We start from the raw sequence: 25,153 nt of genomic DNA, 5'->3' as shown, positions 1-25,153 counted from the left end.
GCATTTTTTAAATGCTTAAAGTCTTCACTGCTACATTTGGGTAGGCTAACCTAGTTCTAGACCAGAGAATGAATAGTCTCTTCCTGCTGATTGCAGTCAACAAAGGATGGAAGCTTGTACAGGAACAGAACGCTACCAAGGGCACAATCCAGAGGCTGAGGGCAGTGTGGGGGAAAAACCAGGATACTCCACAACCAGGGTCGGTGCAACCATTTAGGCAAACTAGGCGGCTGCCTAGGGCGCCTAGTGATTGGGGGCACCTAAAAGTCCCCTCAGGCGAGGAGGTGGAGTGGAGGTGAGTTCGGTGGGGGGGGGGGGGCGCACGGGGAGGGCTGCCCGCAGTAACGGGGGAAGGGGCACACAGGAGAACAGCTCCCCACCTCAGCTCACCTCCTCTCTGCCTCCTCTGCTGAGCACACAGCCCCACTCTAAGTCTCCTCCAATCAGTGCCGCAAGCCTGGGCGGAGCGCCGGCGTGCTCAGTGGAGGAGGCGGAGCCGAGGTGAGCTGGGGCGGGCTACCCAGGCAGGGTTAGCTGCCATGGCAAGGTTAGTTGCTGTGGGGGGACAGGGGGAGTCTCCATGGGTGGGGTTAGTTGCTGTGGGGGTGACAGGGGTTAGCTGTTGTGGTGGGGGGTAGCTGCTGTGGGGAGGTTTCCCTGGGTGGGGGGCTGAGTTAGCTGCTTGGGGGGGGGGTGCAAGGTGGAAGTTTTGCCTTGGGCACGCAACTTCCTTGCACCGGCTCTGTCCACAACTGATTTATTCTAGCAAAAAGAAGCTTCCAAAATTGACAACAAAACAAAGTCAAAGTGATACTTCCTTGACCTTAATACCCACTTCAGCCAATTAACAGCAGCACAACATATAACACAGTGAAAATCCTTATCTCTGCTGTTGATGGATGCTTTCCACAGGCATTTAATTGGGAAATGGAGAGCTTTTACTTAAATGGCTTCCAGCTTGTTTATTTGCAGTGCCTAAGACTAGAAAAGGAGTACTTGTGGCACCTTGGAGCCTAACATTCATTTGAGCATTAGCTTTCCTGGGCTACAGCCCACTTCATCAGCTGCATAGAATGGAACATACAGTAAGAATATGTATACATACAGAGAACACAAAAAAGGTGGAAGTTCCATACCAACTCTAAGAGGCTAATTAATTAAGATGAGCTATTATCAGCAGGAGAAAAAAACCTTTTTGTAGTGATAATCAAGATGGCCCATTCCAGACAGTTGACAAGAAGGTGTGAGGATACTTAACATGGGGAAATAGATTCACTTTGTTACAAACACTGCTCTTACGTATCATGCCCTTCATGACACAGCTTGTCTTAAGTACAAGACATCAAGGAGATCTAGCAAAGGTGGGTGGGTATAGCTTCCAGAGATGGGCCCTAGAGAAGCCAGTATTAAACACATGGTTAGGATTTATTACTTTGCCTAGAGCTAGTACATGTTGGTTTTGCCTGTTGTATACCTGTAGAACTATCAGGGCAGGACTTACTACTTTCAGAATAGGCTAGCTTTAGTGTCTGTTAACCAAGTTAGCCCCAGACCACCACTGAGAGTCCTATGACTCACTATGGGAGGATGTGAGCTGATTTTATGCCACCCCAGAGTTACACTAGGGAAAGCACTTTAAGCAAGCTTTCGATTGTCTTTGTGCCAAGGGGAATAGCAGAGATGAGAATATGGAATACATCTTTGATAGCCTAAAACAGAGCTACTATTGTGTTAAGGTAGCCCAGTTTACCAACAACTCTTACAAGCTATTCAGCAAATAGTGAGTAACTTGCCATTTTGGGATCTTGAGAAACAGCTCCCAAAAACTGGCTGCAACTACCTATCTGAGCCTGTGTTTAGAACCCCAATCAGTGATAGACGCTACAAGGCCAGGTTGACATACTAAGAGAGCCCAGACCTGTGCTCTCCACCCAGATAAGTAGTATTCAGAGGAAGGGAGTTGGCTACTGGGCACCAGCAGAATGAAACAGCTGTTCACTGCAGGGGTAGGCAGAGAACTCCATTTTGCCTCTCACCTGAGTGAGGACACACCTACAAGCAAACTACCTCTGAAACAGCCACGTTGTTGAAAGCATTGGACAGGGAGGAAAACCTGTCAGCCTAAGCAGCCTGACTGAGCAGGAAAGGATTCTCTGTTAACCTCACCAGTGAGGCCACCTTTGCTCCAGAAATCCAGAGCTTGAGCCATGTGGGAACTGCTCCATCCAGTGAAAGATCTGCCTTGCAGCTTTAACTGTAAGTATTGGGGATACTTCACATAACTAGTAAGGAAAGGGCTCCACGTAGGGGGCCACAGGCACAGTGAAGGGGGAAGAAGGTACCTCCACTGTACATCAGCAATAGGCCTTGTTTTTATATAGTCCCCTGCTGTTCAGGCAGCCTGCTTGAACTCCACTTCAGGAACTGTACACAGCAGCTATGGCTGGGGACAGAGTGGGGTTGTATCCATCTTTTTTTTTTAAATCTGAAAGGATATTTTGAAGATACTTTTAAGCTGGATCTGCACATTAGGTGCAGGGTTTAACCTGTTCATCTAGCTGTTCCTTGGCTTTTTCCCCTTGCCTTTTACATTAAAAATGTGCTTTTTATGTCCTAGGGGTTGCATTTTAATTTGTTAACCCAATCCCCCAATGGAGATACTGTGCATTGAGAACAGAGTTTAACTTCAGCAACCAACAAGGTTGGGTTAAGACTCAGCAGCCCACTAGTCCTCAACTGGCTGTTTAGAGAGGCACAACCCCCCCACTACCACACCAGCCCTCCATACAATTTCTGAAACCTGATGCGGCCCTCAGGCTGAAGAGTTTGCCCACCCCTGATCTAGATGGACAAGAAATAGAACCCACTTTTTTCTCCTCATGCCTGTCCTCTGGTTATAGATAGAACTATTGGGAAGTGTCTGCTCTAAGTTACTTAAATTAGGGTTGACTACAGTAGTACTGGAGTGGCTGGAACATTTGCTGTGGAATGAATTTAAGACAGCAAATATCTTGTCTGTATATAAATCCCTGGTATGCCCATATTTTGAATAGTGCATGCAGATGTGGTCACCCTATCTAAACAAAGATACTGAAATGGTTCAGAAAAAGGCAACAGATGATTGGGGTATGGAACAGCTTCCATATGAGGAGAGATTAAGACTGGGCCTTTCCAGGTTGGAAAGGAGATGATTAAGGGGGGGGATATGATAGATCTAAACTGGTGTGGAGAAAGTAAATAAGGAAGTGTTATTTACTTCAATGCAACTAGGAGTCACTAAGTGACATTACTAGGCACGTTTAAAAACAAAGTATTTTTTCATACAATGCACAGTCAGTCTGTGGAACTCTTTGCCAGAGGATGTTGTGAAGGTCAAGACTAATCACAGGGTTCAAAAAAAGAACTAGGATAGGTCCATCAAGGGTTATTAGCCAGGATGGGAGCCTTAGCCTCTTTTACCAAAGGCTGGGAATAGGAGATGGATCACTTGATTACCTGTTCTGTTCATTCCCTGTGTGGCACCTGGCATTAGCCACTGTCAGCAGACAGGATACTGGGCTAGATGGACCTTTGGTCTGATGCAGTATGGCTGTTATGTAGTTTATATTTAAGCACTGCTGACTGGGCTTTATTAGCCTACTAGTGAAAAAAATTGGGGTGGTTTAATTTTTTATGGTGCTGTTTACATCTTTCTAGAAGACTGGCTATTTGAAAGTGAAATTACTAGCAGTTTGATTCAAACTGTTGCAGCTTCTCTAAACATTTCCAGCATTCCATCCTCTCATACCTATAGCATAGTATACTAGTAACTAGTGTTACTATTTGGTATGTAAAAAACCACTTTTCTTTCTACAGAAAGTTCATTACAATTTCAGTTTTATTCAGAAACTGTACTATGAATAGTGTGCAATAGTTTCTAAAGCAGATTAGTCTATTAGTGAAAGCATCTGCTTAAGGGAAAGGAGACTTAGCTCTTTAGGTGTATGTGTTTTTAGCTACAATTAGAATTCACAAATACAGATGTTAAAATAACTAAATCTGTCTAGCAACGTGAGCATACGTTTAAACATTAAAGCCCAAGAGTGAGAATGTACATGGAAAATATCTTTAATAGTAAAAATCAATTGAACAGCCCAAGATTATAAACACAGCAAGATCATAAACAGAGCTTATTTTAAGTTCTTCTAAAGTGACAAGGTGCAACAAAATGAAGGATTTCAGTCTGCTAAAATATGAAAGGCCAAATTCACTCACCATTTAGGTGTCCGGTGTCTTAAAATGCTATGTTTTTAAATCAGTTTAACTGAAGGGAATTCTAAAGCACTCTAAAAAAGCATGGTCCTAACATGGGACAGATCTTAAAATTCAGACATACTATACAATAGAGACTTTGGGCAAGGCAACAAAGAATTCTGAAAGCTGCTCCAGTGCTCAGATGGGGCTGCATTATCAGCTACCTTTTTAGAAGGAAACAGACTTGTGTTTAACTAGGGACTCTTGCTGGGCTATTTCCCACTTTTCAGTATAGCCACTAGGTAAACAAAAAATAAAGCTAGAGTGGCTAACTAGAGTGGCTACCCATGACCAACCCTGCTGTGTGCTAGACATTTTAGCTGCAGGTTGTTACAATGCTGTATATTAATCCACTTGATCTCAGTGCTCTAATAGGGAACATATCTAGCTATTTGACAAAATAGAAGTTATCCTCACCTCAACTATGAATACAGAAGAAGTGACAGTGTAAACTGCAAATCCTTATTTCAGATGTTTAACACGGAACTTCCTTAAAAAAAGGAATCAAGACTTAGCAATCATTGGAGTGTGTGATCTCTAGCTATACCAAAACTATTCAATTAATTTAGTTCTGTCCCCATTAATGTTTTGCCAAGTAAGCAGTTAAGTTAGGTACTGATGTATTTAGCCACAGTATTGCTATGTTGGCATCAGACTTTAGTTCACATTTATAGTACAAAGCTACTCACCTCAAAGTTTCAAATACTTTACATAGTTTAATAAATAGACATTTTGAGGTTAACAGCTCCCAGGCTATAGAAACAGCCTAATGGTTGGTTTATTGAACTACAAGTTAAAAATACATGTTTTACAAATAGCTTGCTCATTTTAAAACTTTACACCAGTAGATTATTCTATCGATCAGCTACGACCAATCAAGGGAACTTTAGTATCAGACTCCAAACATAAAATGAGTCCTGGGGTGTTTGAAACAAGGGTAACAATTTGCTCTGACTTTCAATTCAGTGGAGCTGCACAAGGTATAAGCTGAGGCAGTATTTGGGCCACTTAAATTTCAGTCAGGCTTGAAACAGTTCAAGTCTGCTTTTGAGAAAATATTTTGAATAATCAGGAGTTCAGAAAGCTGAAGCCATTAAATTTGTGAGCATTTACCCATCCCTGACTAGGATGAGACATGCCTAGCAGGAGGTTATTGTAAACTTTTAGGCAAGTAGTTGTGGATGAATAAATCACAATTCTTCTATTTGTCATGGCAAGAGACTTGGAAAAGGAAATGTGCACTTGGATCTAGTTTCATTGAAGGCAGGGCCCAATATCAACAAGTAGGAAGTTTCACATTCTGGAGGATGCTTTCTCCAAAGAGGTCTGATAGGGGGAAAAAAAGAAATCCAAGATTCATGTGTTCCAGAAGCTGCTGAAAATTCATGCAGTCTGAAGGGTCACTCTGGTTTAAGGAGTGGTTTTAGGTAGTCACTACCTTGGTTTAGTTACATGACAGAACAGCTAGGATCTTCGTTTTGCTGGAGACACTATAAAGAGAAATTAAATAGGTTAAGCCTGATGAACTACTGGGTATGCACAATTTAGCATCCCTATTGTAATCAAGGTTAATAAGAGAAAGAATGGAGGGGAGGGCATGATTAGGGGTTAATTTACCTTCTAACCAATTCCCATGTGGTTTATTCTTTGTTCTAGAGAAAAAATTTGAAGGTTAAATGTCTGCATTAAAGGAAACCTTAAGCCATAACAGGAGATGGCTTCTGAATTGCCAACTGCTCAAAGCAAGCAAGACAATTTAATGAATTCAACGCTTGTCTTACATACATGCAAAAATCATGCTTTAAGATAACTAAAATGGCGTAAGGCAGAAGCAATAGGAAAAAGTTGTGCTGTAATTTAACAAGGCATCTTACATGTTCTTTTCACCTACACAACACATGAGGAATTCTTACATCTCTTCACTACTCTTCTGGCTTTTCCCTCTTGTAATACTGTAGGACCATATGGCTCTCACAGTATGGAGTCTTGCTAGTTAAACCATGTTTTGTTGACAGAAGCAAAATAGTTTAGCTAGACATTCTTATTACACTCTGTCAATAGCGCCTTCAAAGTTTGATTTAGGCTGCTAGCAAAGGTCGATGTTGGTATTTTAACACAGGATTATAAAAAAGTCCTATTTAGTATGTGCTGTATTTGAACTTCAACCCTGTTTAAGAGCTTACGCAGAGCCATCTTGCTGACAAGGCTGGCTATAGCAATAAGTTGTTCAGTGATATATTAAGATGAGCCCCAAGAAATGTACTGATTCAAAACTGATGGCAGCAGACGGGGAGGGGAGGGTGTTTAGTTTTGCTTCCTCAGCCTGAAGTGAGGCTAATGAAAACAAAGCTGTCAGTCTCAGGGTTGAGTATGGGGTGCTCAATTAAAGAATGGGAGCTGGAGTTTAACATCTAGAGCTGGACTGAAAAATGAGAACATGTTTTCACAGAAAGTTTCTATTTTGTTAATGTTTTTTGAAATTTTCCAACCCAGCATGAGTTCAGTGAATCGTGGGATTGTGGATGGGCATGAACTTGCAAGTTTACATAGCAAAAACAACTGAAAGATACGAGTCCCTGCATATCCCTGGACTTTTATCCCATTTGGCTGATCCTGCTAGGACAGTGTTACTGGGATAGGGAGTCATTTTAGTTTAATTTTAGACTAATTAAGCAGCCTGTCTCAATCTAGTTTGAGAGACTTCATAATGTTTAATATGAAGTCTAAGTGTCATCTTCCAAAATAGCTTAGGAGTGTAGAATTGCACTCCTATTTGCATTCCTTTAAGGAATGGCAAAATGTCTGTCTCCACTTTCTATTCAGGAGCTCACCTACATGACACCACAAGCCAACATGAAAGTTAACATGATGTTTTGGACTCAAGCTGATTAACAACTTTAGCAAGTTAAGGACAGTTTTATTAGAGAACAATGATTCAGTATCAATATGTTCTTAAAACTACAGCTTCCAAATACTTATGAGCAGAACATTCTCTTCAAACTAGCCAGTGTCCAGTTTTTGTGTAAACATACAGGTGATTATCTACACCAGCAGTTCTCAACTGGAGGGTGAGGGACACAATGAGCCTTTCTACTCATTCCTGGGTCCTGCAATGCCACTTACTCACTGAAGTTTGGCCCAGCCACCTCTCCATGATAGAGGGCCAAAGTTCAGTGAGTGATGTGACCTGGTGCATGGGGGTCACAAGGCCCACTAGCACTCTGATACCCACAAAGACCTCAAGGTATTAATACACTTAAAAAAGTTGCCTTGCCTATGCAGTTAGGCAGCAGGATCAAAAGGTCTGATTTATTTAAAGTAGATTCTACATTCGTGTGTTTGGGGAGTTCCAAGTTAGAGATTAGGGGTACAGGATTTAAAAAAATTTAGAATCCCTGATCTACAGCAACATTTCAGGAAGTTCTGTACCTTAGTTCTGCACTGTAAGGTTGTCCCCAACTAACATCAGGAAGAAGTTATCCTTCCAAGAGCCTAGTACTGTAGTTTGCTAGGTGCCTGGTATTTTCCCTTCTAAAGCACCTGGATGTATACTGAACAAGAGGGACAATTGATTCATTCTAAATGGCATCTCCTGTATCGTTTGTATACGTGACTTGGAGCAAGAACTGGTTAAGTACAGCCACATTTCTAGGATGTGAGAGATTGTAGATACCTCTAAGACCCATGGCTGCAAAAGTCAGGGCTCTATACTAGATCCCTGTAGTAGAAGGTGCAACTCCAAAGGTCAATTTTATTCTAATGTTTGATTGTTTTTTGGGGAAGGTAAGAGCTCTGAAGTTGGGAGGGATACCTAGGTAATCCCTCACAGTTAGTATAAAGCAGCACTTAGAGTAGTCTACTGGCTTGCATGACTGTTCCAGCCAAACTGGGAAGTCCTATTGGAGTCACCACTTCCACAGTCAGAACACTGAAAGTTGTTTGAAGTCTTCACAACTGTGAATAAATGACGCAATAAGAAAGTCTTGGTACCAAACTTTAATTTAGAATTCAGTTTTAAGTGATTTAGGTGACCAACACAAATCAAATACACCAATTAATCTTTATCACTAGGAGTTTTGTAATCCACAACTCAAGCCCCATTTGGAGGGTGTGTGGTGGGTCTTTCAGATGACACTATGATCCAGAAAGTGCCCCCCCCAAAAAAACCCAACAACAACAGACACTAGGTAAGTTAAATAGCCAAAGCATGTTCTGGCTTCAAGTGGGCTTACTTGAATGTATGACCTGCATCTGTTTTCTGATCCCACCTGGAAAGTAAACGTAAGGGAAGAGACTAGTGGAGGTGGGGAGTAAGCTGTAAGTAGATATCTACTATATGCAGTGGATAAGTTTCAAAAGCACCTATGAATAACGGCCTTAGGAGCCCAAGGCACTTATGAAAATGTATTCAAGGGCTTTTAGTACATGTCAGTGGAAATATTTTCCTTCTATAGTCCAGATCTGAAGTTGCTATTATGAAACAATAGCAAGGACACTGAAATCTGATATTCCAAATGAAGGAAGTTACTCCCCATCCCTCTTCTGCTTTGTGTCCACAATTGTGCAAGCAACAAAAGATTTAACTAGGTTACAGTACACAAGATTTCTAGCTGCAATATACTAATATTGTGCATATAGCTTAAGTATTTTGTCATCATTCCTGTCTTATACTACATTTAGCTGATGAACTTGTTCCTGGGCATGAACAAACAGTAAAAAGGCTCTGCTAGTTGTAGTTTCAGTTAATCTTTTACTGGTCAGAATGTTAATTAAAATATGAACCTCTAACTACTGCAACAGATCAGATGTGAAGCACTGATTTCAGCTCACATGCAAAGCCATGCCGAGACTACAGAGAGGCAAGAGATTTCAGCACTACTGATGAAGCAAACATTTCTGCAGGAAAACAAGCACAATGTGCACTCTGAAACAAGCATCATGCTCACTCTGGTCTCACCTATTTTGTGATGCTCACAGGAAACAATCATGACACCAAACAACATTTCTTTTTTCTTCTTTTGGTCTGACATCAGGGAAAAAAATGGCAAGAGTTGTAGGCCATGGGCAAGACTTTGGGGCATGTTTTTAGTACTGTTTACTACAAAAGAAAGCCATTGATTACTTCTGTTGCTACTATGTTCTGAATGCAGAAAGATTCTTACCCGACGATGAAACTCCATTTCGCTCCCCGTTATTTCTTCTTCATCAAACTCCTCTTCCAGTTCACCACCTTCTTCCCCTCTGGATACATGTATGACCTTCCGTTCTGCTGTCTCCTGCAATAAGTTGTGTCCCCCTCAAAATTAAATAAGCTTGTTTGTTCTTAAGCAAATTGAAGACTAGAAAAGGTTCAACTGGTTATTGCTTCACTAACCTCTCCATCAGCATTGATGAGTGTAACACCAATGTTATCCCCAGTTCCCCAAGACTGCTGGGATTTCCACACCAGATCACTAGGACTCTGGTTTACACCAGCATCAGCACCCCAGACCTAGAGAGAGACACACACTTAACTGATGAGCTTTAAAAACACCCTTCATTTTAAGGTCAGCAGACTGGTATTGGAAAATTAAAGGCCAAATTCAGTTTGGAGTGTCTATAGCCCCCATGTAAAACACTAGACACACCTGGTCTAGGAGAAACACGGCTGTGAGGTGCTCAGAAACAGTGATAAATTAGGGCAGATTCCGTGAATTGCCTTTGGAGTTGGTGGAACACTGTCTACCCACTAGGGTGGTGGCAGGAAGAAGTGCAGCAGGAAGAGCTGCTAATGGGAGGCTTTACCTACTTAGGTAATCTCTCTGAATGGAGAGTTCTTGTTCCTGGCCAACCATTTTGTCCCACTAAGCCAACAGACTTTTGAGGTCATTCATCTAGTGCTGGCAAGTCTGTTTAATGTTCAGTAGTGCCTTATCCATGCTAGTATAATTGCACAGGGTTTTTTACTGGGCAGAAAGATCTGTTCTGAACAGGGTCTGAAAGATGTAATCAGGCTTAAGTACCACACTTGCCTAGAGTAGGTTTAACAAATATTGTGCTTAACATGCTGGGGGCAGCATGGGCTCAGCATTGCTGCCACTAGAGCAGCTGAACCACCAGCACTAACAGTTTTTTGCAAAAAAACAAAAATCCCCCTTCCTCCTGCCTCCAAACAAACCACTTAGAGCAATGCACAGGTTCAAGTTCACTACCAGGCAAGCAGCTTCAATTGCCCTGCAGGGTGCAAGGAGACAGCTTGGATTGAACAAGCCCTCTTTCTAGGCCATGGAGCAGCTCTACAACTGCCATTCCAGTCTATTCGCCTCCACAGCCCTTGCTGTACTAATCATTTGAGAGAGAAGGTGACAGGAAGAACTGCACAGCTTAGAAAGTGAGCTGCACAGCCTTTATGTTCCCCCAGGGCCGCCCAGAGGATTCCGGGGGCCTGGGGTCTTTGGCAGTGGGGGGGTCCCCACTTTGGCGGCAGGGGGCCCTTCCACTCCGGGACCCACCGCTAAAGTGCCCTGAAGACCCCCAGCGGTGGGCCCCCCGCTGTCAAATTACCGCCGCAGCAGGACCTGCTGCCGAAGTGCAGCCAGGTCTTCGGTGGTAATTCAGTGGCGGGTCCCGGAACAGAAGGGCCCCCCGCCGGCGAAGACCAGGAGCAGAAGACGCTCCGGGGGCCCAGGCTCTGCCATAGTTTTCCGGGACCCCTGGAGCAAGCGAAGGACCCTGCTCCAGGGGCCCCAAAAAACTCTCGTGGGGGCCCCTGTGGGGCCCAGGGCAAATTGCCCCACTTGCGCTCCCCCCTCCCCCCCCCGGCAGCCCTGTTCCCCCAGCCCATTCCCCACTGGCCCATTCCTAGCTTGTAAATGAAGAAAACTAAACCTCTTCGGCTCAGAACATGCCCAACTTCAACAACTGCAAGTGAGGTCACTCCTCTAAGGTTGGGATCAGGCCTCAGCTATTAAGATGGTGCTAAGTCACCCCATTCCAAAAGTTGCACTGAAGTTTACCAGTCAGGCCATCTCAGTCTTGCCAAATTGTCAGAGGAAAAAGTTTCCCAGCATAAGCATTAAGTATACTTGCCTTCTTTACATGATGGTAATTAAAAAACCCAAATCTGACTTTTAAAGTCAAATAGAATTACTTGCTTGGCAAGTCAGATTGGCAGGGCAGTGTTAAGTTACTTACCGTAACTACTTGGCCTGCCTGAAGGACAAACCGAGCAGGGAATTTGTATGTTATTTCAGACAAGCTTCCAAGCCGTCGTCTTAGTACCCATCCAGTTAGTGATTGATCCTGCAGTTGGAAAGGCAAGATACCATTACAAGAGGATATGAAGTTGTAACTAGATGGACATCCTACAGAGATCACACCTACGTGCAGTCATCATTTGTTACTCTAGGCCATTTTACATTTCCTACATTCTGGTTTGAAAGGTACTGTTCCTTTCAAGACAGGGGCCATTCTTAAAAGTATAAACTTAGTTTAACACTATGTTCCATGTTAGCACTGAAGAGTCTGGCAGCAGTGGTTGATCCCGAAACAGTGATCAGTGACTAAGTAGTATGTATTAGACTTAGTAACTATATAGGTTTGTCTCAGCCTCATCATTCACTAGAAGCATTCAGGATAGCCAATAAAGCAGCTTTTAATTCAGGGCAACAGGCATCAATAGCACTTTTTTTTGGTTTGAGTGTTTGGAAACATTACTCCAGGATAGTGGTTATGAAAGTCAGACTGGATCATCTTCTCCAATGAAGAATGGCCATAAACTATTTAGGCTGAAGGATGCCACCTCTATCAGGCTTCTTCATACCATTTCAGTCTACATGTAGTCTCAGCTAGGGTTAGGCTGACTGATTGGTGACATTTCATAACATCCAATTTTTAATTCTCAACTTTTTCCATACTAAGACTCCACTTCTCAGTTTCAAGTTATTCATTAGTTCAGAAGAGCGCTCTTTAGCAGTCCCAGTCAATAAGGCAGAGAGGGGATTCCAGACACTGCAGAAGAGAACTTTAGAACCATTCTAAGGTAAGAATGGAGACTAAGATGTATGGTCTGAGAAACTCATCTCTATCCTATTCTGCAGCTGTCATTTTACAGCGGAATGAGAACTACCATTGTTCATATAGGCTTGTTTGGCTGCAGTGTTACAAGTTCAGACATTTGAATTGAAGAGTTTTTCTATAGTCCACTTGCCATTTTAATAACTAATCAGGTCATACCCTCTGCTTTAGAGCAAACGCTACCCTTGTAATGCAGCATTTCCCTCTGGCCCCTGTTAGCGTCTAGGGTTCTGCAATGTTGGGGAATAGGACCAAACCACTTATTTGGAGAATCATCCCTTCAAATCTGTGACGATTTCCCTGTTTAAGACATTCTTGTACACAATATCCCATCCCAAAGGAAGTAGAAAGCCTGCCCTGGGAAGGGAGTCTAATGGCATTATTATACCTTCTTCAGGAGCCAAGATCTCATGGGTAAGGGTGTTTGCACAGAGGCTATGGGTCTTGGCACAACAAATATCATGGAATGTGTTAGGACTCTTATGCCCCTGAATTTTCCTTGGTCGGAGCAGCAGTAGAAGTACTACCTGTTCCATTTGTCACTCCTTTAAAGAGTTTGTAGCAGTCAGAAGTTGAAAAGAGTTTCTTGGCCTGTGACCAGTGCCTTCTCCTGGGTATTCTGCTCTGAACCCTCTCCACAAAACTCAATTAACTCCCAGCACTAGTGAAGCAGGAATTGTGGGCAGGTTGGGCTACTAAAAGCAGTCTACCCAGAGGCATTCTTCTGCCCTGGTTCAGCAAGTCATGTTTAGAACATAAGAGTGACTTTGAGAGCTGTGGATGTTGTCCAGCCTTTGACAAGTAGCCAGCCTAAAGCTAACCACTAACTGCCCAGGGTTGGGAGACCCTACTTTGGGCTACTTAATTTGGTAGGGTACTTGGCATGTTCTTAACATGCCAGTTGAAGAATACTGGGATACCAATCTTGACTGTGGCTTGTGCCAGACTTCCCAGCACAGAAACAGTTAATTGAGTAAGCAGAACCCCCCCCCAAAAAAACCCACAAGAACAACCCACATACACCAAGCAGTTAGATATTTGTAGACTGCTGGATAGACTGGGTAAAAGCTATCTGATTAATTGGCTGCAGAGAAGGAGCCCTGCCACAGCTAAAACAATAAGCTACAAGGGTTCTAAACAGCTATTGGTATTATCTGACACACTAAGCATCTTATATGCTTTTATCCTTGATTAAACTGGACTGATGGTCTTTCTGCATCCACAGACATACCTATAGCTTTCAATAAAGTGGTGTTGGTTTCCCACAAACTCTTGTGGCTTCTCTAACCAGCCACAGCTGCTATTGACCATTTCTTGAATATGGAGATGAGTATATTAATTTAAACTAGTTCTTGAGGCTCAAGAGAAGAAAAATCACTAGAAAAGCAACATGCTGAATAAACTGGGCCTTATGATACTAGGCTAGATGGCACCACTTAGTTGAATGTGCCAATATTGGTTGTGTGTATGGGAAAAGGTGGTTGAAGTTTGATGGGCTATCAGCCATTAGAGAGCAGGGAAGGAGGAGTACCTCATCAGAGTTGTTTTTAAGCTTGACAAAATTCCCTTCTGTGTCAATTTCTTCTATAGACACATTTCCTGAACATGATGCATGCTGAACAATTTTAAAGCTGACACTGTGCTCTCCCTTTTTGGATTCTTTCAGTTTTCTCTTTTTTCCATGCAGGAAGCGACGCCCATGGCTGGTTGTTGCCTGGGTTGCAACACTTTGGGAAGATGGACTAGATGACAGTTTTAGCCTAAAAAGAGCCAAGTGACCATGTTAGGTATGCAAGTTGTGGCAACCCTATTGTGCCCAGACCTAGTGTAGCTTCCCCTCTGTCCATATCAGCTTAGTTGTAGGCTTGAGTGTGGTATTTTATGGCAAGGAGTCTCCCAGTGAACAAATGTGTGAAAGTTTATGGCCTGGTTTCCAATTTTTGCAAGAGTTCAGAGCAAGCTATGGAATTTCCACCTCCTCTCCCCCCTGTCCCTCAGCTGTTGCATTAATTTCTTTCCCTTATGGACATGGCAGGAATTAAGATCAGTCAACAAACCCCTATGGTAAGTGATTAGACAGCCAACCAACTTGAAAAAGCATTGAGGCTTAACATTACTATAAGGTCTATAGGAAAGTTTGGCAGCCAAGGGATTCATTTTGTCACTTCCTAATGTTACTAATTGCTGTTTCAGGGTACATGAAGTGTCAATCAATGCATTTATCATTAAAAAAAGAGAGATTGCATATACTACAGTATAGAGCCCATCTTCAGTATTTTACATACCAAAGCCAGTAGTCTGAGTTCTCTCAGTAGCCAACTGGGAACAAGATTAACTTCAGATTTCTCCCCTCCCACTCAGTACATAGACTTATAGAATGAAGGTATGTTGGAGGAAGAAAGTCTTCTGGTATTGCTCAATATTGTATCCTACCTCTGTTCTTCTCCTTCCAGCATCTTTCTGTAGGCATTTATTTCCAGATCTAGAGCCAGTTTCACATCTAGTAGATGCTCATATTCTTCCAACTGTGCTTGCATCTGCCGCCGCGTTTGTGCCATTTCTTTATCTTTTTCAGCCATACGTCTTCGATGCATCTCACGGTCATAATCCAGGGTCTCCTGTAATTCTCTTATTCTGTTCTCCAATGCACAGTTCTTAGATTTAATTAAGAGATTAGTTATCAGTGAGTATTTGAAAAAGATGCTAAAAACAGAGCTCAGTCAAGAGCAATTTTGGGGAGGGGGAAAAGCAGATAATGTCTAGAAAATACAAATGTCATCAAGAAAAAAAATCCAATGATCTCATTGAAGAATGGTACCTGGCTTTGATAATGATTAAGCTGGGATGTCAAGGTGTCAACTCTCATCTTTGTTTCCATCAGCTCCTCACGAGCAGCATTGGCAAAGTCACTATTTTTTGCGGCAGAAAGTTGGGCATTCTCCATCTATGAAAAAAGAGTGGTTAACAACTGATTAGGACTCTGGTGACCCTTTGTTCTAGTAAAAAGGGCTACCAAGTGATTTATACATACAGATTTAGTTGCATATGTATGAAGAAGTAGAGTATCTTAATTTGCTTTCAGTGGAAATTGATTTACCAGGACATAATTCAACATCACATAACCCTAATCCAGCTCTCCACCACTACCTAAACTAGTGAATATTTCCTGTTTCACAGACTTGTCAACAGCACAGAAATGAGGCCACTAGAGAAAAAACTCAAGTTCACTAGTGGCATCATGGCTAATAGGGTAGGAAGCTGCCTTAGGACAGTACAGGATACTGGATACGTTTCTTTGAGTGTCAGTAATCCAGTGCTCTCTCACCAATGCTGGTACCATTGGCATAGCCATGGCTAACGGTGTAGTCAGGAATCTAACTAATCACAGTTGAGTTTGAGGTGATGTTCCTTTAAGAAAGGGGAAAAAGCTAGAGGCAACAAATGCTGTAACAGCAGCAGGACCCCTACTGAGAAGAGAGAACAATCAGGTCAAAGGAGTTAATAGAGCAGGGTAAAGGTAATGTTAGTGAGTTGAAGACTAAATAGACAAATAGGAAGGAAGTGAGAAAAAACAGATCAAGGAATCCACTCAGAAAAGTAAAGCACATGTCTCTGCAGATAGTACAGAGGACTTGTAATACTAGAAGTGTCTCCATTAATAAAATTCTTGGACTAGATTCCAATCTCAGTCACAGGTGAAAATTCTGGAGTATCTCTGGTATTTCAGTAACATTACCTATTATAACTGGACTCAATTCTGGGCTGAGGGGTGGGGTGACACCATTAGTATCAAGGTACTTTTGTAATCCTGTCCTGGTAGGAGGGTTGCAATTACATCAGTTACCAAAACTGGTAGATTAAGTTAATTCACCTTCATTACACATGTGCACACTTCCGTTAGAGGAATAATTAATCCTGCTGTAACTGGTATGCAGACTTTTACTTTTACTTTTAAAAGTTTCAGACTTTTAGTACCATGTTTCCTAGGAATTAAGATCATGATATTGGCAATAGACTAAATTCTGCTTAGTTATTATACCACATTAACTTTGGTGTGATTGACCTGGCCCTATGCATATAACATCTATGCAGAAAGTTTAGATATTTGTAATAAGCACATCAGAACCAAGATTGAAGTTTGCTGATGGGATGTATAAAGTTTTATAATTCATACTAACCACTCCTGTTATGGAGGATAGTATATATTTATAAAAAGCGATAAAGAGGCCTGTGGCACCTTATAGACTAATAGAAGTATTGGAGCATAAGCTTTCGTGGGTGAATACCCACTTTGTCAGACGCATGACAAATTTGAAAGCTTATGCTCCAATACATCTGTTAATCTATAAGGTGCCACAGGACTATTGCTTTTTACAGATCCAGACTAACACCGCTACCCCTCTGATACTGACACCATGCAGTATATATTTATGCATATTGACCAATTTTATAGGACAGTGAAGTGACAGCAGAAAGCAAATTCAATTGGCAGATCTTAGACTGTTCAGAGATTAAGTGATTCAGGATAGTGGCTCCTACTGAAGAACACCAAGTATTCAATTAATGGGTCTCTACTACTTGAAGCAGATGGACCACTCAGGGTCAAATACATTAGTCAGCTAGTTTAAGGAACGGTCAAATGCTTCCTTGTCATATGAAGATGCAGAAAGCATGACAGCTTGTTCATTTGATTTGCAACTTTTGAAAACTCACTTTGGCACTGAATGTGCGCTCCAAGTCATCTTTGTATTCCTGAATTTGTTCTTCATGCTCCTTTCTGAGTCCTTGCAGAGCATCTGAAAGTTTGCTCTCAAATTCCCTCTGACGGCCAGATTCTATTTCTGCTATCCTGCTCTCATGGAATCTTTTTGTTTCCTTGAGCTCCTAGAGGAGGAGAAAAAAGTATGTCTTAAAGGTCAAATGAAATACCACCATTTAACCTGAGTAACTGATCTTATGCAACTGCTTTAACAATGAACCAGTGTAGCAAGTCAATCACACAATACTAAAGCAGATGTTTACTGTCAAGTACTTGGTCATTTGTTTTTTAATCAGGGGATTTAGAGATGGAAAGGCCCATTAAGTCATCAAGTTCATCTGACCCTGCTGAGTTATTTTCCCCATGGTAAATCTATTACTTTCTACTCTTGTTTTAAAGATCTCCAATGGGGTTCTCACTAGTTGAAAAAGTGTATTCCCCTGAATGTTGGATTATGCAGTCAGCACATTTTCCTAATTATCAATCTACCTAGAAAAGACAATAGCTTTTTCCCCCCCTAAACGAAATCAGAAATGTCTTTCCCCCACACTTGTCTTTATTTGAAATTCAGTGGGATTTTGGCTCTTAAGTCACTTAGGGCAGGTCCATACTCACCGCGCGGGTCGATGCGGTGAGTTCGACTTCACGGAGTTCGAACTATCGCGTCTGATCTAGACGCGATAGTTCGAACTCCGGAAGCGCCGCGGTCGACTCCAGTACTCCACCACTGCAAACGGCGGTGGTGGAGTCGACAGGGGAGCCGCGGAGTTCGACCCCACCGCGTCTGGACGGGTGAGTAGTTCGAATTAGGGTACTTCGAATTCAGCTACGCTATTCCCGTAGCTGAATTTGCGTACCCTAATTCAAACCCCTTTTTTAGTGTGGGCCAGGCCTTAGACATTTTTTAAATTTTCATCCTAAAAGTTCCATTCTAAACCTGAATGGAGACTAAATTTAATTAATCCTATAGTATATAGAACCTGATTATGCAGCAGTCACCATGAAAGATACAAAAGGAAATCACTTAGAAACAAGAACTTGTGTTCCCCTACCTCTGAAGTTAGTAGTTTTTTTAAATTAGACATCCAAGTAGTATTAGCACTGTAGTTATCTTAGCAGGTGTAATTTGAGAGAAAGCTAAACATCTAACAGTCAAAATTGTAAAGGTTTCCAGGTGTTTGCAGAAAGCCTAAAGTACACCAAATCTCATACTCCAGCAGGTAACTGGTTAAACAAATACTCCCTAACCCCCGTATTAGAAAAAGCAACTTAAACTTTTACAGGTTATTTACACTAGCATAATACAATATTAACTACTGGATTTCAATGAAGCTGTGAGGCAGAAGGAGCAGGGCCGGCTCTACACTTTTTGCCGTCCCAAGCAGCGCACCGAATTGCCGCCGCGGACGGCGGGGGCAGTCCATGTGCCCTTAGGGCGGCAGGCACATTTCCGTGATGGCAGCAATTTGGCGGCAGCTTCTATGTTTAGCTGAAGCTGCGGCGGACAGCTAAACAGAAACTGCTGCCGAATTGCCGCCACCACAGAAACACGCCTGCCACCCTAAGGGCACACGGACTGCCCCCACTGTCTGTGGTGGCAATTCTGTGCCCTGCTTGGGGGCAAAACAGGGACTGCCACCCCTTGCAGATTGCCGCCCCAAGCACCAGCTTGGAATGCTGGTGCCTGGAGCCGGCCCTGGGAAGGAGAGAAACATGCTCAAATATATTATGAGATACTGATACCTAAATTTGTGGACATCCCTGGAGTTTACCCACCTAGGTGGCTTTTGCTGGCAGGCAGAGGGTCATAAGGTTGATTCAGCTAGTTACCTTTTTATGAATCAAGTGCATTTTAACATTGCTTTTGTAAGGGTATCCAGGGGCAATGGCAACTGGTATCTAGGAAATCCTTGCTAAAATTAACTTAGACATACATCTTCATGAAGGCGTTTCTGGAATGTCATTTGTTCTTGCACAGTTTTCATTTGGTTTTCCAGGTCCACTCTCCTCAACATTTCTCCATGGAGATGCTTTTTGGTATCTTCCAATGCCAACTTAAGCTAGGAAAGAAAATATTTGTGGTAAATCAGAACGCAAGAAAAGTGACATTTTTACACTAACAGCCAAAGATTAGATTTCAGGGTTACTCCTACAGTCAACATCCAAGTAAGGGAAGGAACCTTTCTGATTTAGTTCACTATTAATTTATATATCAATAAGGTCCAGAATATGTTTGGTGTTCTTCACATGGAAGACACTTGCAGTCCTGTCCCAAAAAGCTTAATGGAGCAGAAAGCAGCCCTGTTCCAAAAGTGATCAGATCTCCAGAGTGAATTAGCCTACTTAACAAACCAAGTATACAGAAGCCTCATTAATCACTGACCAGCTAAGTTGTAGAACTACTGTTTTCGAACCCTACCCAGCCAAGGAACCCTGTTATGCTAGGATTATCAGTTGTACAAGACTATTGTCATTTTCCCTCCATAATACTAAATGATCCAAGCCTCAATTTGAGAGAATTATGAAAATCCAAAGGTCTGAAAACAATATATGGTGTCTATTTATTGTAAATAAGTCTTCCTTCCAAAACTCAATTATATCCTGCAAGTGTAATTCTTACACTAAGCCAACACAGCTACATTTTATGGCAGCATTTTAAGCCATCCTAGTGAAACAGACACTTACCTCATATCTAACAGACCCCAAACTGCAGTATTCTATTAATCTTCTCCAACCCCTAAAGAACTAAAAACTGAACTAATAGTATCCTAAACCCAAAATGCAATACATTTCAGGCAATTTTTACAGTAATAAGAGCTTTTCACAACTCCCTCCTTCTCCCCCCCCCAAAAAAAACCATTCATTAAATCAAATGGGTAGAGGGTTTCTCTTAAAGTTAGGGTAAAAGCACTTAAAGATACAGTAAGAAGGTCCTTCAATCCAAGTGAATAGGTAGACATTAATTTTTCCCTCCCTAGTATCTGGCATTTCAGGGGAGGTTACACAGGCTGCAACTAGCATGTTAAGAGCAAAGTTTAGTCTCAGCTACATGGACAGGACTAAAGAGCGTCATTCAATTATATGACGTCAAATCAGATGATCACAATGGCCTTTCTGGCTTTGTAATCCTGCTTCATAACATGAATTAATTACAAGCCTCACAACATAGTTCCCCGACCCAATATTTTGGTCAGCATAGATGGGTGACCAGGACAAGTCCTTCTCTCTCAATCCTTACCTATTAAGGTACAAGGAACTTCATGAGTTTAAAACTTTAATCTTATTTTCCCCAAAAAGTTTATAAAGAGCAAGAGAGGCAAAAGAGAGAGTCCAGTGTGGGAAGTCATAATTGAACTTCTGGTATCACCAACCATGAAACAATGTAGATTCTATGCAACATCTATCTTACAGTGACTATTTGATCCTTTAACTCTTGAAGGTCACCCTCCAAACTTCTTTTTCCACTCAAAGCTGTTGCTAAGTCAGCCTCCTTGGAGTTCAGCTGAGCATCAAGGTCTCTGATGTGAGCCTGTGCCAGGTTTAAGTCAGCTTCTTTTTTAGAATTCCTGCAAGTGAAAGTTTTACATTCATAAGAATTTACTGCTGGTGGGGAGGGAACAACATATTTCATCTTGTTTACATTTGTATAGTTTCTACCACAGCCAGTCATTTCTTGACTATTTATAAATGGTTAAGAGTAGCACTGGAGTATAATTCACTATCCACCATCACCCAAAAGATGAAACTAGACAAAAACCTGCATGCAAACATTAACATCTGTATTATTTCATTGTACCCTCAAGTCACCAGTTCATTCTGTACATGCTCTTACAGTGCCCACTGCAGTAGCACTGACACCCACCCACTCATCTAAAGTAGTCACAGATTTCACTATCTCCCCTTGAGTATTTTCTGAACAGACGGCAGCCAGAAGCTCTTGTAGCAGTGGTCGTGACGAGGGTGAGAAAGAGCAATTCTCCTTTCAAGTAGCTAGAGGATAGCTCTTTAAAATTTGACACCTGCTAGCCAGAGAGGGGGGAAAAAACTGAGTCCTATGAAAAGGCAGCAGTGGTAGAAATGCCAACAATCTTCTTTTCTCACCAGCTGGGAAAGAGTGGGCATTGCCCCTTTGACCTTCAAACAGGACCCTCAAAACTTGTTCACATCTTCCTCGGACTAGGTGAAGTACTTCTCTGACTAGCACATGTCTGGCAAGTTTTTCAAGCCCAGGTTTAACATGTAATGCTGGGACAGAAGGGGAATTTCAGTCAGCTGAGCTGTTAGTTCAGTTACACGTCGCACCAGGCACGTGCGTAGCATCTTACTTGGCTCAGGCAAACACTAACATTAGGGATGTTTAACTGTTGCCTCGAACTTTAGCCAAATCTCTGGTAAAGCAGCTCCATTCTGGCAGGAAACGTTTCTGGAGCCATCCACTAATCCAAGTGCCAGCAGCCTGTAATGGCACCACCCATGAGAGGGAGGAGTTTTGGCCCCAAGAGGCCACCATCCTGGCTATGATCAGAGTAGGGCACAATCCTGAGCATGCTCAGTCACTGGCCTCCTGGAGCATAGGGCTTAATGGTGTGGGGTTATGTGGAGGGGGAAGAGGAGAGATGAGCCAGGAGAATGGTATCGGATGGCCAACAGGCTGCCTCAGGACTAGATGGGCTGCCAGGCTGACCCACCTCCACTTCATTCTCAGAGCGAGATCGGACCCTGGCATCCAGGACAGGATTCTGGTAACGTGATTTTTATGTGGAAAATACAGGACACAGTAGGAAGTTTGGTGGGCCAAGAAGGTATGCACTGGAAAGTATGGCATGCCCACTGCTTTCCCCAAGCAATTGATGGTGCTAGGGAAGAGCATGGGATTCATTCAAAGGCACTATAATGTTTCTGGCCTCAAACAGCTGTGACAGACACAGATTTGTTAGAACTGATACTGGAAAGTGACATTCCTGATTGTCAGACAGTCCTTTGCTGAAATTTTAAGGAACAATCCCATATTTTCTCATGGTGAAACCAACAATTTGGGAAGTGGATGAATTGTGAATTTATAAGCCAGGGTTTCCAATTGGTCACTGAGTTTGTCCTCTCCCCTATCCCACAGTACAATTTAATTGTGCATTATTGCTGTTAATACAAGAAGTTAAGACAATTATTGGTTCCCCGCCAATGGATATAAAATTCAAATACATCTTTACTCTGTGTAGTTATGATTAAGACGACAGACATTGTAGGTCATCTGTTCCTATTCATATGGAATTCTTATTCTGCAGGTTTGAGTTTTATTAGACACATTTTCCCTTTCTGGAGATGTGCTGCCATATTCCTGCCATCTAAGTCTACATTACTCCTTAACATAGCTGTTGAATGACTGTATGCTGGCTTTTAGAACTGTATAACTATTTCATAGTTAGCGGGACTGCCTTAGTGGTTGGCTACTAGGAATAGTGGGTGCCACCCCACAGTACAGAGTTATTTTTATTCTTCCTCCAGTCCTCAAACCGAGATATAGATCTCAGATTGACTGGAAGAGCTTAAACTAGTACTGTATCTTCAAAGTCTGTTTCTTATTAAAGAAAGTTAACATTGGGGTTTACCTATATGTGTCTAAGATCTGAATGTTTTGGATGTCCTCAGAAGATTCACTTATGAGGCCCCATTTTGCATCACTTAACTACACATTGAGGTGGAAGCATCATATTTGTATATTCAGAGTTACTTGGTGTAACTGGTTTCAGAGATACAAGTATCTTCCTATTTATTATTTGTATTCTCTTCCTGTGCCCTCACTCCTGTTCTCATCCCTCACTCCTGTTCTGATCCTTCTCCTGCAAATGTGATGAGATTGTGTGAGCTGGTGTGACTATGCCAGTCATTCTTTTCAAGCATCCTACAACTAGCTCTTTAGTTACCACTATTGATCTAAATATGCACTTGCATCTCTCACTTCTTTACACTTTAAAAGAAGTGTACTAAAACACTTTGTAGTAAACCAAGTTGAACAACTAATGGTTATTGCTTGCAGGAAGAGTGTTAGATGCTGTTCACCCCATAAGAGTCCTAAGCTATTTAAAGGGTATATCAAGTTCATGACATCCAGGAAGATAAGGTTACTCCAAGTCATCTGAGACACTTGCAGTTAGACTGCACACAAATAAGCACCTCCAAATATTAGGACTTCGATCTAGTACATGTTTTGCTGAATGTACTGTAAAGTCAGTCATTTCTAAAGTCTCACTGTTTCAGAAGTAAAAAGCACCAAATTCTCAGGATTACAGGTCAGCCAAGTCTAAGGTTCGATAAACAAAGCCTGTGGAGTTATCAAAACACTAAAAGTAGTTGAAAAAAATTCAGAACTAGCATCAGTCCTTTCCTTGCTCTCCAATCACAAAATGAGAGAGTAGGTTTTTATGAAGCTTAAACTTCTGAACCAAAACCAAGTATGCAAGACACAAGTCCAAGAGTTGTAAGCTGCTGAAAGTAGCTAAGTAGAGAAAGCATTTGCTCCAGTCTAGGAACACCCACTGGCTTTATTCCTGTATGGGTTTGGAATGGGAATACTTTAGAGAACTACTAAATAGTTAAACCCTAGCAATACATATCGGCATGTAAGGGCCACATTAGGGTAGGAGTCTTAACCTAACAGGCACCTTTGGACAGGAGTCGGTTACATCGGGCATCTATAAGCACACCCCACACGGGTAACCCATTAAGGTCGGGCTCCCTCATAACATAGGTGAGGCCTGTCATTTGTTTACAGGTGAGCGATCCCCCTATACTTTTATTAGATGCAGCAGATTCGGTTGTCCCTCCCTGGGTGCTAAGCACCTGTTCCCGGGAAATCCCAGTGCCACGCACCCATCTGCGAGCTGCCTGCAGGAGCAGAGACCAGCAGGGAATTTCGAGAGGCATTTAGCTATTGGAAGAGAGGAAGGGGGGGAGGGCCAGGGACGCAGAAGAGGGGGGCGGGGTGCGCTAACAGTAGCCGCTGGAGCCAGAGGCTACTCCCCCTGCCATGTGACGGGGGCCAGGCCGCGGAGTGCAGCCTCTCGCAGCCCGGCTAGCGCCGAGGGAAGGGAGGAGACACCGACCTGGCGTGCAGCTGCCGGTGCTCCTCGCTGAGCTTGCCCAGCTCCACCTGCAGCGTGGCCCGCTCGATAGCGATGCAGTCCAGCGCCTTGCGGGCATCGGCCAGCTCGGTCTCGTAGCGGAGCCGCAGGTTGCCCAGCTCCCGGCTGCTCCCTTCCTCCTGCTCCGCCAGCCGCAGCTGCAGCGTCGATTTATCGGCCTCCAGGGCCCGCACGCGGTCGATGTAGGCGGCCAGGCGGTCATTGAGCTGCTGCAGCTCCTCTTTCTCCTGCAGCCGGCTGAGCCGGGTCGGGCTGAGCGGGGAGAACGCGGCCGAGCGCCCGAGAGCCCGCCCGCTGCCTCCCGGGGTGGAGGACACCGCCGTGGCCATGGCAGCGGCTCTACGGGCACGAGCCTCGGGGCTAGCGCGGCCGCCGCCCGGGGCGCCTCGGGCTGGGCAGGCACCTTCAGGCCCTTGCTACATCCATGGCAGGAAGGAAGGAAGGAAACGCCCCTTTGCAGGTCACCCCCAAACCCAGCCCCTGCACAACCGAGCCGACGCCTCAAGGAGACCTGGAATCCCGGCGCCCGCCCCCTGCGCGCCGCGGCCTCTCACTGTCCGGCTCCCCCTGCTCCAGCCCGGGTATAAATAGCCACCCCCAGCTGCAGTTCCAGGGTCCTTCCGGCACGGGCTGCGGCACCGGCGGCGATTTAAAGGGCTAGAGCTGCTGGCTGGAGGAGGAGGCTGTACCAGCCCGGGAGTGAGAGCCTGTGGGGATCCCAGCTCCGGGGGTGTCTCCCCTCTTTAGAAAATGGGGAGGGAGAATTTTGTTGTTCACTTTTCAGTAGGGCAGTGAGTGAACGCCACACTCCGCTTCCTTTTTCAGCCTCCCTGTTCAGATTAGCCGGGCTGGAGGAGATATAGGCCTGGCCCAGAGGTACGAGAAAAGACATGCCACTGATGGGCGT

The 25,153-nt window shown here is 43.4% G+C and overlaps 1 protein-coding gene across 6 annotated transcripts; it reads right to left on the bottom strand.

Moving 5' to 3' along the window:
- Nucleotides 1-4,091: 4,091 nt before the first annotated feature.
- Nucleotides 4,092-24,773, bottom strand: LOC123344379 (lamin-L(III)-like). 6 transcript variants are annotated; one of them, XR_006572533.1, is made up of 13 exons: nt 24,208-24,773; nt 20,517-20,673; nt 19,042-19,167; nt 17,062-17,232; nt 15,167-15,292; nt 14,782-15,002; nt 13,880-14,108; nt 11,467-11,574; nt 9,668-9,784; nt 9,456-9,569; nt 9,251-9,316; nt 5,911-5,945; nt 4,092-5,783 (listed from the first exon to the last, which is right to left on the bottom strand). XR_006572533.1 is itself a non-coding variant. In XM_044980534.1 (12 exons), exons 1-11 carry the CDS (start codon nt 24,573-24,575, stop codon nt 9,278-9,280), a joined length of 1,776 nt encoding a protein of 591 aa, XP_044836469.1. In that variant the 5' UTR covers nt 24,576-24,772; the 3' UTR covers nt 4,092-5,783; nt 9,251-9,277. The 6 variants fall into 6 exon arrangements, 5 of the variants coding, with proteins under 5 accessions (XP_044836469.1, XP_044836470.1, XP_044836468.1 ...); XM_044980534.1 differs by lacking the exon at nt 5,911-5,945 and having other exon boundaries at nt 24,208-24,772; XM_044980535.1 differs by lacking the exon at nt 9,251-9,316 and having other exon boundaries at nt 24,208-24,772.
- Between the last annotated feature and the right edge of the window lie 380 nt (nt 24,774-25,153).

The sequence above is a fragment of the Mauremys mutica genome, chromosome 11, assembly GCF_020497125.1.
Source record: "Mauremys mutica isolate MM-2020 ecotype Southern chromosome 11, ASM2049712v1, whole genome shotgun sequence".
Lineage (NCBI taxonomy): Eukaryota > Metazoa > Chordata > Testudines > Geoemydidae > Mauremys > Mauremys mutica.
This window is presented reverse-complemented; position numbering and strand designations above follow the sequence as displayed.

Excerpts from the sequence above, each read along its gene's own strand:
- LOC123344379 (XM_044980533.1), bottom strand. The coding sequence starts at position 24,575 with ATGGCCACGGCGGTGTCCTCCACCCCGGGAGGCAGCGGGCGGGCTCTC. Across the intron at positions 19,168-20,516 it reads TAAAGGATCAAATAGTCACT|CTTAAGTTGGCATTGGAAGA; the intron begins GTAAGATAGATG and ends TTTCTTTCCTAG. Across the intron at positions 14,109-14,781 it reads CTGGAAGGAGAAGAACAGAG|GCTAAAACTGTCATCTAGTC; the intron begins GTAGGATACAAT and ends GGCTCTTTTTAG.